The sequence below is a fragment of the Elgaria multicarinata genome, chromosome 3, assembly GCF_023053635.1.
Source record: "Elgaria multicarinata webbii isolate HBS135686 ecotype San Diego chromosome 3, rElgMul1.1.pri, whole genome shotgun sequence".
Lineage (NCBI taxonomy): Eukaryota > Metazoa > Chordata > Lepidosauria > Squamata > Anguidae > Elgaria > Elgaria multicarinata.
This window is the reverse complement of record NC_086173.1, coordinates 83,320,571-83,335,135: the sequence shown is the minus strand read 5'-3', so window position 1 is coordinate 83,335,135 and position 14,565 is coordinate 83,320,571. Positions and strand designations below refer to the sequence as shown.

At 39.3% G+C, this 14,565-nt stretch overlaps 1 protein-coding gene across 2 annotated transcripts in view; it reads right to left on the bottom strand.

Annotated features, from left to right (window-relative positions):
• DDX46 (DEAD-box helicase 46) overlaps positions 1-14,565 on the bottom strand; it is a 41,956-nt gene that overhangs the window by 15,394 nt on the left and 11,997 nt on the right. For both annotated transcript variants that reach the window (XM_063120750.1, XM_063120751.1), the window contains exons 6-17: positions 14,399-14,564; positions 13,527-13,675; positions 13,240-13,353; positions 12,121-12,286; positions 10,306-10,426; positions 9,814-9,989; positions 8,007-8,128; positions 6,057-6,135; positions 3,644-3,726; positions 2,804-2,968; positions 1,626-1,788; positions 1,336-1,529 (exon numbers count right to left, since the gene is read on the bottom strand). In XM_063120750.1, the coding sequence (XP_062976820.1) occupies positions 1,336-1,529; positions 1,626-1,788; positions 2,804-2,968; positions 3,644-3,726; positions 6,057-6,135; positions 8,007-8,128; positions 9,814-9,989; positions 10,306-10,426; positions 12,121-12,286; positions 13,240-13,353; positions 13,527-13,675; positions 14,399-14,564 (1,698 nt within the window). The remainder of the gene's footprint in view (positions 1-1,335; positions 1,530-1,625; positions 1,789-2,803; positions 2,969-3,643; positions 3,727-6,056; positions 6,136-8,006; positions 8,129-9,813; positions 9,990-10,305; positions 10,427-12,120; positions 12,287-13,239; positions 13,354-13,526; positions 13,676-14,398; position 14,565) is intronic.

Genomic DNA, 14,565 nt, shown 5'->3' with positions numbered 1-14,565 from the left:
TGACACCTATTTGAATCAATGGAAATATAGTTATATGGTTCTATGGCATCACAGCTCCATTGCTGAGATTTCTAAATAAAGTATCAGCATTCCGGGGTGGATAAAAGTCAATAATTTGTATTAACAACTCCCCACCCTGATTTTTATTTCTCTGTTTTAACTATAATAAGTTCCACTTCTTTAAAAAAAAAGATTTTTTTTTTAAAAAATGAACTTAATTAATCCATATAGGGTTGGAACAAGAATTAGCCTCCTGCTGACAGAAGGGCTCTTTCCATCCACATACAGCTACAAAAAAAACCCTCTATTTAGTTGCAAATTAAGGAAGAAATCAGTCTTGCCAGCGGTCTGAATTTAGGGCTTGCAGAGGGCTTTTGAAATTAGGCCAAGAACTGCACTCCTACTGTATTTAGTTGCAAACCAACAAGTTCTTATTGTTAAAACTCAGAAAATATTCAATTTTTTAAATGGGAAACATGATGTAAACCAATTATTTTTTAAAAAATAATATTGGTGACTTACACCGGAGGTGCAAAAAGTATAGCCTGTGGGTCAAAGGTAGCCCTTTCCCATGCCCTGTCTGGTGGCTCCCCTGGCCTGCAGAAAAAAATCTAGAAAAAAAGGAAAAACACTCTGGGAAAGGGCTCATGCTCTAGAAGCCTCATTCCTAGAGCATTCCTAGTGCCCTAGGATGTAGCACTTGAAGGCTCCTGCCTGCTTCCTAGGGCGCTCTAGGAATGGGGCTTTTAGGGCAGGAACCACAGAACTTGTTCCTTTTTTTTCTGAAAAAGCTGCAGGTAACAGTGTGAGATATCATGATCCTTCAGCAAAAGAGTGGATTAGAGAAAGGAGTGGGGGTAGGAACCAGGATTTCTAGATGGCCTGAAAGCTGAGATTTCTAAGAGGAACATTGGTTTTATCTGATCAAAACAGATGCCAGACCTCTAGAAAGCTCTTGTGCAGGAGCTGGATTTAACGGTAGGGTGTGTGTGTGTGTGTGTGTGTGTGTGTGTGTGTGTGTGTGTGTGAGAGAGAGAGAGAGAGAGAGAGAGAGAGAGAGAGAGAGAGAGAGAGAGAGAATGTATATGTTGTGAGCTGCGCATGTATCTGCAGATGTACACACATGCACACATCCTACCACTCCAGCAGACACCTAATGCATCACTCAAACAAAGAAGGTATATTCCTTATTTAGATAAATGATTTAACATGACCTTCATTTAAAAGGCAATGCAGCTGCAATCTTCTAAAAACATTCCCACCTATAGCAAGCAATAAGCTCTCTTAACCCGACTACAGTTTTAAGCACTTAGTTAAACAATATCATGTACATACTTTGTTGCCGGCTCGTCCAGTTCTGCCTGCCCTGTGCACATAATCCTCATAATGATTGGGACAGCTGTAGTTGATTACAAGCATAAGATGTTTTACATCAAGTCCTCGGGCTGCTACAGATGTGGCAACAAGAAGTTTGCACACTCCATTCTTAAAATCATTGATTATACTGTCTCTGTCATACTGGTCAATGCCTGCAAATTACAACATATAAGAAAGGTGTTGAGGAACACTTCATGGTTTATTTTTTTAGTTAAATATTTAAAGTGGTTTGAAGAGTGTCTACTTACCTCCATGAAGGGACAGGCAGGGATAAGAAGCTCTCATTAAGTCTTTCAGCAATCCATCAGCATGTTCTTGTTTATCAACAAATATAATGACTGCTCCTTTTTCCTGGTAATGTCCTAGTAATTCAAGTAACTTCAAAAATTTGTTCTCTTCCTCTATGACAACCTGAAAGAGCAATTCAATTGAGGGAGACAGCATCTCACACAAAGTTTTAACTTGTTCCCAGTTAAAGTGACAGCAAAAATGAATACAACCATCAATAAGCAAATCTGATTCAAGTATTTTAGCACACACTTCTATGCCAACTCACCCTTATAAATCTTACTTTGATTTTTACAATTTAAACTGTTTTGCCAGGTAATCTACAGCTGCATCTAGCAGGTGGGGTAGGGTTCTGCTCTGCTTCTCTTGCCCTTGGGAAAAAAGCCACGCTACTACTACACAGATGTACAACAAACATGTGCCACTATCCTTAGCCAGAATTCAAGGAGCTGCTCAGAGTCACAAAAGTACTTGTGCTAGCCATGTGGAATGTTCTGAATCTTCTCTGAACTGCAAACCTTACCCCTGGCATATCACCCCACTCAGTTTCCAAAGCCATTCCAAAGTCATGCAACACAGAAGCTATTGTTCAAGAAAATAAGTCTAAAGCCCCATTCCAGAACGAATTTCATTTTATTTGAACTCTAGCTCTTGGCTCCATGACTGATAAACCAGTACAAGATGCCATTTAGAAAGCCACCATCAAACTCATTCTACTCTACCACAGAGGAATTCTGGCACAAAAGTGCAGTTTTGGGGCTGAGTTTCAGTCCCTGCCTCAGTGCGAGGGAATGTGCACAGGGACCTCTCTGCTCATTATATGAGCTGCCTAGCACAACAACTCATAGGCTGGACCTATACTATTGCAGGAAGGACTCTCAATAGAAATAGCATTATTGTGGTGTGAGGGGAAAAAAAATTACCACCAGAAACTATTTTGATCAACCTATTCAAAGTCATCCAAGGCGAGGGTAGACGTAATCAATATTTGCTACACTGTGAAGTTAATTTATCTTAATGGTTTATTTTGCAGAAATAAAGGCATAGCTGTCCTGAATACTTAATTTTGCTGGTAACACTGTCTTTTGAACATTGTCACCACAGCAGCAGATACAAAAGGCGTACTTCTGCAACTTACCACATTCTGTTCCACATCAGAACAGACAACACTCCTGCCACCAACCTGGACCTCAATTGGCTTACTTAGTATTCGACGAGCTAAAGCCTCCATGGCTCTAGGAAAGGTAGCGGAGAACATGACAGTCTGACGATCAGGTCTCACATTGTCTACAATGCGCATAACCTACAAGTGTAAAGTTGGGGTTAACACCATAATCTTTCAAGTCAAATTACTTGATTTTTAAAACAAGGCTCCTATGTTTTACATCGGGGTAGGCAAAGGATAGATCTCCAGATGTTTTGGCCTTCAATTCAAAGAAGCCCCTGCCAGCATAGCCACTGGTAAGAAACGCTGGAGTTGAAGTCCAAAAGATCTGGAAAGCTACTTTCTGCCCATCCTTGTTCTATAGGAGATCATTTCTTCTGCAAGATTCAGTGTTTAGAGCACTGCCAGGCAAAACTCCTGGTAAGTTTGCCATACATCCAAAATATGAACTAGTGCTTTCTACAACTCCATACAATACACATGCAAACTCCACCCCCTTTATTGCCTTGGTGTGATTGTGCATATAGCCTATTGAATTGAGGAGCAGGTAGTAGCACAGGCTTAAGTATGAGCTAGTAAGGCCTGTGGACTCACTATTCCTGGTCCCTTGCTGCCAGTACCACTTTTGGCATCCATATCACAGATTAACCGCATATGTACTACACTATATGTGTTACTGGGAAAGTAGCACCTTCTGCGGAATCATCAACAGAAATGCCATCACAGGGCAAAACTCAACCGATACTGTTTTACTCAAAATACCTTTTCAGCCTTAAGCATAAACGTTACAGCTCGGTAATTTCCCATTCTCACCTGAGGCTCAAAGCCCATGTCAAACATTCTATCAGCTTCATCAAGGACAACGTATGTCACTCTCCGAAGATTTGTAACCCGGCCTATAGAAAGGAGAGAGAAAACAAAGGGAAACAAAAATAAAACTAAAGGCTATTTTCCTTCAACAGGAAATGTAAATAAAAAGGTACATATTTTAAACAAACATTTTAAAATTATATTTATTTTAGAAAAACAATTCACTAAATGCCTTATCTCTTGCTCCAATGACAAACATTTTGGCAAATGTGTACTGATGCACAAGGCCCATTATTTTGTCAAGCTCTTCTTTTGTATACCAGTACAGGGCCAGAAAACCTGTAAAATTCAGAAAACAGCCCTCACCAAAACACATCATAAAACTAAGACTGAGGTGAAGCAACGAGCCACATCAGCCATTATCTGTGAGCGCCACCTAGAAAAAAACATATTAGAGATTACAGCGCATGTGTGGAAGGCAAAGTTCAAGTGCTAACTGAAGGAGCCTTACAAAAGTATCCCTGTAGATGATAATTTCAATACTTATGATAGGTGAAAGCTAACCACATTGAAGGAAATGAGAGCTTTGCCACCAATTTCATCAGCAGAATGACTTACATTGATGGGTAGATTCTAAATAGTAACTAAAGTAGCATAGATATTGTTAGATTCTAAATAGTAACTAAAGTAGTATAGATATAAATGCATAAGCAACACTTTCCACATGTAAATACACAGCTTAAAAGTTTTTTAAAACTCAGAAAACCAGGCATCCCAGTCATAGTAGAGCAGGAGTGGGCATGTGGTCAGGAAACAGCATTTTTCCCTCCTGAACTTCTGGCAAACTTCTGGCTTGTTTAACCAAGGGTTGTTTTAACATTTGAACTGGCCCTATGTTTTGGATTCAAAAATCCCAACATGCAAGCAGAAAACACTTCCATGCACACTGGGTGTGTCACTGATCCAACCCCACCAGCTGCAGCACCGCAAGGCCTCTGTGCTTGCATTTCAGGTGGTCGGGAAGCAGTGTGTAACGTAGCACAAGAGCTGACAACTAAAGTGCTGTGAAGGAATCAGGAGAACACACATGTATGGAAATGCATTTCTCTTCAGATCTGATTTAGGATTAGAAGAGAGCAGATTTAAGCTGTAAAACATCAAAATTGGGAAGAATTATGAAAATCCATTACTATAAAACAGGGTTCAAGGGATCTTTCAAATGCTAGTGTTGCTAGCATTTCTATCACTTTAGTTCTTAAAGGGACTATAGAGAGAATGGAAAACAAACCCTCCCCAACCCCCTCTAAATCTGAGGAGAGCAGAAACAGGAAATTCAGAGATATACTCTAGACTAAGGAAACAATGAAATTCCTTCCAGGTGATGCTCTAATTCTGCACAGACTCCAAAGACACTTCCATTTCACTTAGTGAATATACAGAAGGTATTAATTTCACCTCAGCAACTAATAGTTATCATTTGGATGTTGGACTGGGTTAGACCTGGCTGCAGCAACACATGATTTAGTTATTTTCAAAGCATACCTCTTCAAAAAATAATTTAAAAATAATGCTGTTTTAACACAGTTTGTAAAATAGCTAATTCAAGGTGAATATAAGCTAATTTTTCATCTTCAGCTCTAAATGTGTTTACATAGCAGATTAATATCCTAATACTCCAAAATTAAATTGGCAACATTTCAATTATTTTTTCAGCTCTTAGAAGTGGTATGTTACTTGGGAACAGCATTGATATTCCTACCTTTGCTGGCTTAGTCTTGGAAGCCCAGTTCTATAATTCTTGGAGGGACTTTTTCCACAGAAGTCAAATGTCAACAGTTTAGTAGAAGTTTTGAAGTACAATATTTAAACAAATCATCAACCACTATCTGACAAGCATGCAACACTGCAGTAAAAAAACATTTTAAAGCTGCAATATCTTAGTTTAATTTATTCATTTGAACTAAGTAGGAATACTTTTAGTTATGACAGAAATTTCCATTCTAAAAATTGAAAATAATGCATTTGCCTCAGTTTAGAAATGTAGAGCTAAATTTCTTCACATGAAAAGTAAGTTGTTATATTGCATTAATTTCAACAAGCACCAAACAGGCAGCATGACTTTAAAATGAGTGATACAAATAAACAGCTATCCTAAATAAGCCAATTCTGAAGTTAAGGTATAACTCCAAAATGCATGTAATTATTCTAAGAAATTCTTCAACTGTCTTTCAAACATCTTTGAGACCTACATCAAAAGCTACTGAAAAGAATCACTTTTTTGACTATACAACATGATAGATATCACAGCTTCAACAGATACATTCATTCCAGAAGTCCATTTCTGAAAGGGGAGGGATAACCCTGTCAACTTTATTTCACATATAGTATGTCATTAATTGAAAAAGTCTCTCCTTACCGTTATTAGCTGCTAACATATCTATCATACGGCCAGGTGTGCAAACGATTATTTCAGCACCCCTTTTCAGTTCAGCAATCTGGTTATAAAATAAACAGAAGAAAATATTTAAAATCTGTGACATCAATGACAATATAAATAATGCTTAATCATTCTAGATAGTGATTCATGATTAAAATAAATGTTTTATCCAGTAATAAAATGCCCCCAGCTGAAAATATTTAAATATTTGTTTAACAGTTTCTTATAGATTTCCAGTTCAGGGTAATATTCCAATACAGCAGGGGTGGGGAACTGGTGGCCTGTTGCCCATGTCCAGCCAACAGAGCCTCTCTGTCCAGCCTCTCTCTTCTTCCCCCACTCCCACTGGGGAGCCTACTGCCTCTGTATGCTGTGTCCTGGGAAAGGGAAGCACACAGCATATAATCGCTGAGCTGCAGGGAGGGGGGAAGTGAGACAGAACGAGCATATCGGTGGCTGCACCCACTTTTTAATTCTGCCCTGCTACAAGGGACTGCGGCCCTCGGGATGAAAAGGGTTCTCCAACCATGCCCTAGAGCAGTGATAGGGAACGTGTGGCCCTCCAGATGTTGCTGGACTGCAACTCCCATTATAAATAGCCAGCACAATCAATGGTGAGGGATGAGAGTTGCAGTCCAAAAGCACCTGGACAACCACAACTCCCCTACAGCATCCAATTTTGCTCATGTGTCATGTAAAACAACACAAACATATAAGAAGGGTTTGTAGGCACCATACTTTAATGCGCCAATTCTCTGCTTGAGGCATATTGTGATCATGAAATGTGTATAGATCAGGGGTCTATACGATCATGATCACTACTATAGTATTTTTACAGGCACCTGAAAATATTTATTTATTAAAAACATTTGTCCATTTTTAATATACATACATGGATTTATATGAAATGCATACGACTTTCTAGCAATTATACACGGGCTGCAACAAAAGTGGACCAAATAGCCAAATAAACATCCATTTGAAAGAGACATCTATATACCACCCTTTCAAATAATGAAAGCATGGTAAGGTCCTCAATCCACTGCATGATAATATCAAAAGGGCACAGAGAATCTATTTATGCTGACCATTTGTTAATTTCCATAAAGCATGTAAATAATTTAAATGAGATATTACAACCCTGGAAGGATAAATGCTCACCTCCTATAATGCAATGGACTGAGGATCTCACAATGCTTTAGGTATTTGAATGGGTGGTGTATAGATATCACCTTTGAATGGATACTTACTTGGATATTTGTTGACACTTAGGTATAATTGCTAAAAAGTTGTATTTACATACATATGCATTTTGTATGTATTCACTGATATGGATATAAACATATCTAGGTATGTAAGATTAATAAGATACAAATTGTGAAATCTGCTTTGTAGTCAACATTAGTCAAATAACAAAACTGAGATTTCATTAAAATTTAACCAAAATATGCATATGTTGCTTTTGCGTAATACTCAGCAAAAAGTTTCCTTTGCTAATGAATCAGAGAAAAACTAAATTTCCACACACAAAAAAATAATAATTAACCCATATATTTCAAAACATCAACTTGGATCTAAATGGGTCTTGAGCCAATGGAAAGACACTTCCACTTCTGCAAAGTAGCCTCCCTGAACTCCCAACTTTCCCTCTAGTCCACTGTAGCCACACACACACACACATATCCCTTGACCCTCAGAAATAGCTTTTGTGGAGACACAGGGGGCTGCAGTGGGGAACAGAGGTCAGGAAAGCCAGGTTGCATAAGGGGAGTTCTACTTGTGCTTCTCTGAATTCATCCCAATATCTGAACACTTTCTGAAGTTAACAACTAAGCGACAGAGAAGCTGTTAAAGGTTCCAGACAAATTTTGCCTTGGTAGCAACACAAGTCATGGTTACAATGAATAAGATACAAATTTCATTATGTACCTGTTCACTTATTCCAGTTCCTCCATATACACAAACAACTCTAACCCCAAGGGTCTTTGAGAATTTCTTACACTCCTTTGTAATCTGCAAAGCCAGCTCTCGAGTAGGAGTCATAATGACCGCTAAAAAAGAAAAGGTTGTTGTTATTATTATTATTTATTTATTTATTTATTTATTTATATAGCACCATCAATGTACATGGTGCTGTACAGATTACACAGTAAATAGCAAGACCCTGCCGCATAGGCTTACAATCTAATAAAGTTGCAGTAAACAATAAGGAGGGAAAGAGAATGCAAACAGGCACAGGGAAGTGTAAACAGGCACCGGGTAGGGTGAAGCTGACAGTATAGGGTCAGAACAAACTCAATATTTAAAAGCTATAGGGAAAAGAAAAGTTTTTAGCTGAGTTTTAAAAGCTGTGACTGAGTTTGTAGTTCTCAAGTGTTCTGGAAGAGCGTTCCAGGCGTAAGGGGCAGCAGAAGAAAAAGGACGAAGCCGAGTAAGGGAAGTAGAGGCCCTTGGCCAGGCGAGAAGCATGGCATCAGAGGTTGCTACAGGTTAGAACTGTAATCACAAAACTGACCACAAAATATGTTTATGTCAAAGCAAATCCCACCAATTTCAGTACAACCTATTTACAACACATTGTGCTAAGGCTTGCAAAGGGGCCGTAGCTCATATAGGGCAGCTGTTTACATGCAGAAGGTCCCAGGTTCAATCCCTGGCTTCTTCATGTGGGGATGGGTAAGAATCCTGCCAGAAACTCCGGGGAGCTGCTGCCAGTCAGTATCAACGACACTGGGCTGGATGAACCAGTGGTCTGACTGACTCAGCATACGGCAGCTTCCTAAGTTCCTGGGTCAGGTATTGTTCTCTACAAAATAAGCCCAGTATTTGTAATGATATGAACCCCATAACCACCTACAAAAGATGTTTTCTGTAAGGATATTAATATAATTTACAGATGAATAGTATTTTCTGCACAATTTTAAATAGTGCGAAAAATAAACAAGGTAAATTTGAGGAAGCTATTTTCCCATTAAGTTATGATCTTGGGTTTTTTTAATGAATAAATTCATGTACTACTTTGTTGCAGACACCTCTTAACTATTAATTTCTTCTAGCAGATATAGGCTTGGATTAGTTTATGACATAACCTCAAGATTCCCTACCCACCACACACATCTTCCTTTCCCTGCAAAACACCACATCTAATATATTGAAATTGGAGCTGCTCAGCTGTATCCCAAGTTTATTAAGAATAGAAAACTAGCTTGCAGTTCAGGTGAGTATAGAGCACATATGTTGATGTCCAACACTTGAAATTGGGATAATGAGGGTCAAAGCTGAAATAAAATACAAGAAATGCTAATCTGAATTCGATTGTAAACTGGTTAGCCAGAATACTGGCATTCTCCCCTCCTCCTGGTATGGAGGAAATAATAACCAAAATCAATAGTGAAAAAATAGATCCATAGCACAGAAAGGCACTTCCTCTCATAGTTCATTTCCACCTCAATCTTAATTCACTAAAAAATAACACAAATAATTATTTACTTATTTTATATCCTGCCTTTTTTCCTCTAAGGAACCCAAGGCTATGTATATAATCCTCCTCTTCTCATCTTCACAACAACCCTGTGAGGTAGGTTGGACTGAGAGTCTGTGACTGGCCCAAAGTCACCCAGTGGGTTTCCACGGATGAGTGGGAACTAGAACCCGGATCGCCTGTTTCCTAGTCCAACACTCTAACTTCTACAACACTTAAACAACAATGGACCAAAAAAAATGTCACTATCTGTACCTATTGGACCTTCCCCTTCTTCTAATTGTCTCTGATCCATGATGTGTCTGAACATGGGCAACAGAAAAGCAATAGTCTTTCCACTTCCTGTTTTAGCAATGCCAATTAAATCCCGTCCACTCATAATTGCAGGTATGGCTTGAGCTTGGATAGGGGTGGGCTTTTCATAGCCATGCCTTGAAGGAAACAAAAAAGTGCATTAAGAGCATGAAAAAATCTCTATATTTCACATCAAACTGCATACAGTTATTTACATAATCTGAATATTAAGTACAATTAAAAATATAGAACATTTGTACAATTAGTGAATAAATGATACATGAATTAATTCTCTATCTACCCTGTAATGCTGGATTACATAGTTTGTAGGCAATTTCATGTACACAGTCGCTCTATGACATGAACATGAACTACCAAACAAGGACTCTGTCCAGGATACTTCATATATACCTCAAAACGTGCACGCTGCATTTTCCTATATTGCTTACTTACTTTTTCAGGGAATTCAGAATTTTCATGGAAATACCACATTGTACCCAGGTTTTGATTGGTTTGGGACATCCTTTACCCTTGACTGAAATTCCTTCCATTTCCAGCCTATACGCAGTCACCTCTGCAACACACAATCTGAATTAGTATACAAATAATTTCTACATTAGTTGAGGTACTCTTGTAATATGTACTTTGTAAATGGAATGTTATTGATTTTTCAGCATCATGTTTTCAGAAAAAACATATAAAAAATTCTGATGAGCTTTCTATGTTGCAAGTGCGACTATATAATACACAGTAATGCATTAATATAGACCTAGGATGGGGAACATGCATCCCTTAGAGGCATCTTGCGCTCCAGATCACCCCTTTGGGAATTCCTTCCAGTTCTACTTTATGTGTATGTACATGCAGAGGAGAGAGAGAGAGAGAGAGAGAGAGAAGGCATGGGCTGGCACAGAATAAGAGCCATGCAGTCCTGCAAAACTCCACTTATCATTAGCTTTGGCCACATCCGCCTGATACAGATCAATTCGGCACACCTGATACAGATCAATTCTATCAATGACCCCTCTTTCCTAATATGTCAAATCTCTCCTAAGTTTTTTTTATCCACGATCATCTGAAATGCAGCAAATCTGAAACTACAATAGATAGACTTCTTACTGGTCTACAACAAACACATACACTGTTGGAGATGGGTAAGAAATGGATTGATAGACCTTTGCCCATATGATTGCTGATCTACCAAAAGAAATTACAGGCTTCTGTGGGGATCTGTAGCCACTATGAACAGAATGGGGGAGAGAGAGAAAACAATAACCTTTTTGGGGCTGCTTCTACAAGAAGGCTGTGTAATAAGAAACCTATTTGGGGCTGCTTCTACAAGAAGGCTGTGTAATAAGAAACCTATTTGGGGCTGCTTCTACAAGAAGGCTGTGTAATAAGAATCTCATGCAGATCCCTACTGATCCAACACAGGGAAAGGAGATAAAGGCCTATTGGTCACAAGAAAGAAGGGACTTTCATCACACACTCGCTCTCTCTCCCTCTCCCCACCTCTTCTCCCACTCTCCCCAATGTAAGCCAATTGCTCATAATTTCAGATTCTTGCCCTTACAACTGAGGGGAATCTTGGGAAAGAGTAGGAAGTGCCTAGTGATTTTTTAAGAAGCCAAACAAGGTAAAGCAGGACGTCTAGTATCCAGGATTCATGCTTTTGCATAGTTCTTTGTCTCTTCTCATTTAGCAGTAGAACAATTTATCTTTAACAGTACCCAAAGACCAAGATCCTAAGCGTGTCTACACACGTATTGGAGCTTCTCAGACATCTGCCATTTTGTATTGTAGCCCCAAAACATGTATCTCCACAAAACACTGCTCCCAAAAGTAAGAACACTCTCTCAAGCAGCCTCCAAAACAGAATAAAGTGCTCTAACTGAAAGAGGACATTGTGAACATTTTATGACGACATTGGTTTCGATTTAGAGTAGCCCCTTCCATTTGCAGAAAGCTTGACAATCTAGAAGAGGCTACCATTCGTGTAAGAGGAAGGGGAGTTAATTCCTGCCATTTCCCCCCTGCCCCTGTGCAAGCTTTCACACTATTCCGAAGAGTCCTCCAGTCCTCCAGAACAGACTGTGGTGGTGATGGTGGGGCTGGGGCAATAAGGGAAGAAGCTGAGAAAATTGCCTCCACTCCTGACCCCCACACCTAGACAAGTAGGAAGTTCCTCGAGCAGAATTCTGGTCCCAAGATCTCTGGATCCAACCCACTGAAGTTAGCGTGTTAATTTGAGAATGTATTTTATATTACCTTCTTGAGTCATTTTAGCTAGCTCTGGAACTTCAACATAGAAATTTTTCCTGTAGGTTTCATATTCAATCTTCCCATGATCCACTGGTTCCAGCAATTTCCTATGTTTAGTCTGGTAGCCTGTCAATGCAGTCTGGAGGTCAACTTCCTCCTCTTCAGAGGAATACTGAAATCACAAAGTCAACATGTAGGAAAGGTAATCTTCAGTGACAATCTGCTTTGGGCAGAGCACATTTATCTCACCTTGCTCTCCATGAAAGCTATACTATGATTGACCATCACCTAATCCTTCTTGATATCTTGCTTCACTTGCATTTGAGGTCTATTTCTCTCCCCCCCCCTCCAAAAGAATGCATCCCCCTTTACTTTTTTTCTTCATATTTCCCCAACACAATTCCACTTATTCATTCACTATGCTTGGCATTGTAACTGAGCCGCTGTCCCCTGGCAAGAGTGACAAGTAACCATACTTATTCTCAACCCTGAAGTTGCAGAGGCTGCACAGGGTGGGAGAGCATAGTCTCAGGAGCTGTGTGGCTAGCCCCAGCAGACCCCCACCTACCCAGTTCCAAGGTTGGGTGGAAGGCTGGGAGATTGTTTGGCAATTGTGTGTCCAAGGGGCTCAGAGCACCTCAGCCCTTCACAGCCAAACCAGCAAACCCCTTCTCCCCTTGCCTGCTTCAAACGAAACTAGCAGCCAAAGCCAGCACATTCCCTGCAGGAAAAGGCTACTCTGGCTGGAGACATGCAAGTTACACAGAGATATGCAAGTTAGACAGTGGCATACGTAACACTATATCCATCTCCCATAGCATACCTAGTACTAGTGATTGTGCTGACACGGCCCATCCTAATCTCACACTCCTTTCCCTCCCATTCCTATATGAGATTCCATATACAGAAAAAAAGAATTTATGAGGAACTTATTATAAAATTTAACTACACACACAAGTTTAATTTTCACAATTCCAATGGCAGGATTTTTATTTTCCATACAGACTGGCCAACTGAACAAAGTGGGTTTACTCCCATGGTTAAAATAAAATATTTTCTAATTTACCTTCAAGAGAAGTGGGACTTCGTTTGGTTAAAAAACAAAATTTAATACGTTTTAATTACCTCCATTGCATCTTGGTCATTCACCATGAGCTCGCCTTTCTTCTTTTCTGTTTCTGGAGATGCTTTTTTAGTTTTCACCACAGTTACTACTTTAGTAACTGTTGGCCCAGATTTCTTTAGAAAGAAAAGATCATACTTATTAGAAATTGTACCGAACTTGGAAGTTTACTACATAAAATGATCTAACCATCTACACAACTCTGTATACTAGTTTTAATCCCATTTCTTTCAGACGTATTGCTCAAAAGCTCTTTTAAACCCTGAACAGCAATGCAGAAATGGTTTACCTTTTCACTTCCACCTCCTTTTACGCTCCTCATATTAAACTTCTTGACCTCTTCTTTCACTTCTTCCATATATGCATCTAATGGATCTAGTTCTTCATCTTCAATCTCATTACCTTCCTTTTCCCCTTCTGCAGCTTCTTCATCATCATCTAATGTGAACAGATTTGTTTTAGTAGTATTTAAAACCATTCTGGAATATACCTAGCTGTACGTGCACAATTCATGCTTTCCTAGTCAAGTGTATTCAAATGTTTTTGCTTGGAGACCAGTAAAACAAATTTCTGTGTAAGCAGAGACCTTTAAAGTCCTACATAATCTGGATTAACTGAATTTGAATTTGTCTTACTAAACAACAGATCCAACATAGTGTCCTTCCCTGTCCCTTTATCCACCTTTAAAGCAAAACAAAAACAAAACAACAATGCCATAGCAAGCCATTTGCTCTGCATACGTCTTGCGAGAGCCAACTCCTCCCACCCACTTCATAGAATTTTTCTCCTGTCCCTGCATTTTTATGGGCTACCTTCTCCAAAGCCACCATGTAATCATGATGCTCACCCAGTCCTGGTGCCATTTTAAGTTTCCATTTGCACACAGTAGGTTTTCATACCCACAAGACAGGCCCTACCATAATATCTTCTTCAAACCTTTCCTCATACTTTGCAGGGGAATATTAGAAAATCAGAAATTTTGAAAGACTTTATCCACATGGAAACTGTCAACTTCCCAATTTCTCTCCTGAAGCTAAAAGCTGGGCAGGCTTAGTACATATGAAACAGTTTGGCATGTGATCTCTCACATCTGCATTGTGCCAGGTTCAACAGCAACATGAAGTCTACTTTCTCCCAATTAATTATGCAAAAAGTTAATACCATCATCATCTTCTAAACTCCATTTTTTCCCCTGCTTCATTTCTTCAATTTCTTTCTTCAGTTCTCCTATATTTTCCATAGCTTTCTTGCGCTGTTCTTCTCTCCATTTCTCTACTCTTTCTTTTCGTTTTCTCATTTCCTCTTCTAGTTTGTTCTGATCAAAATTC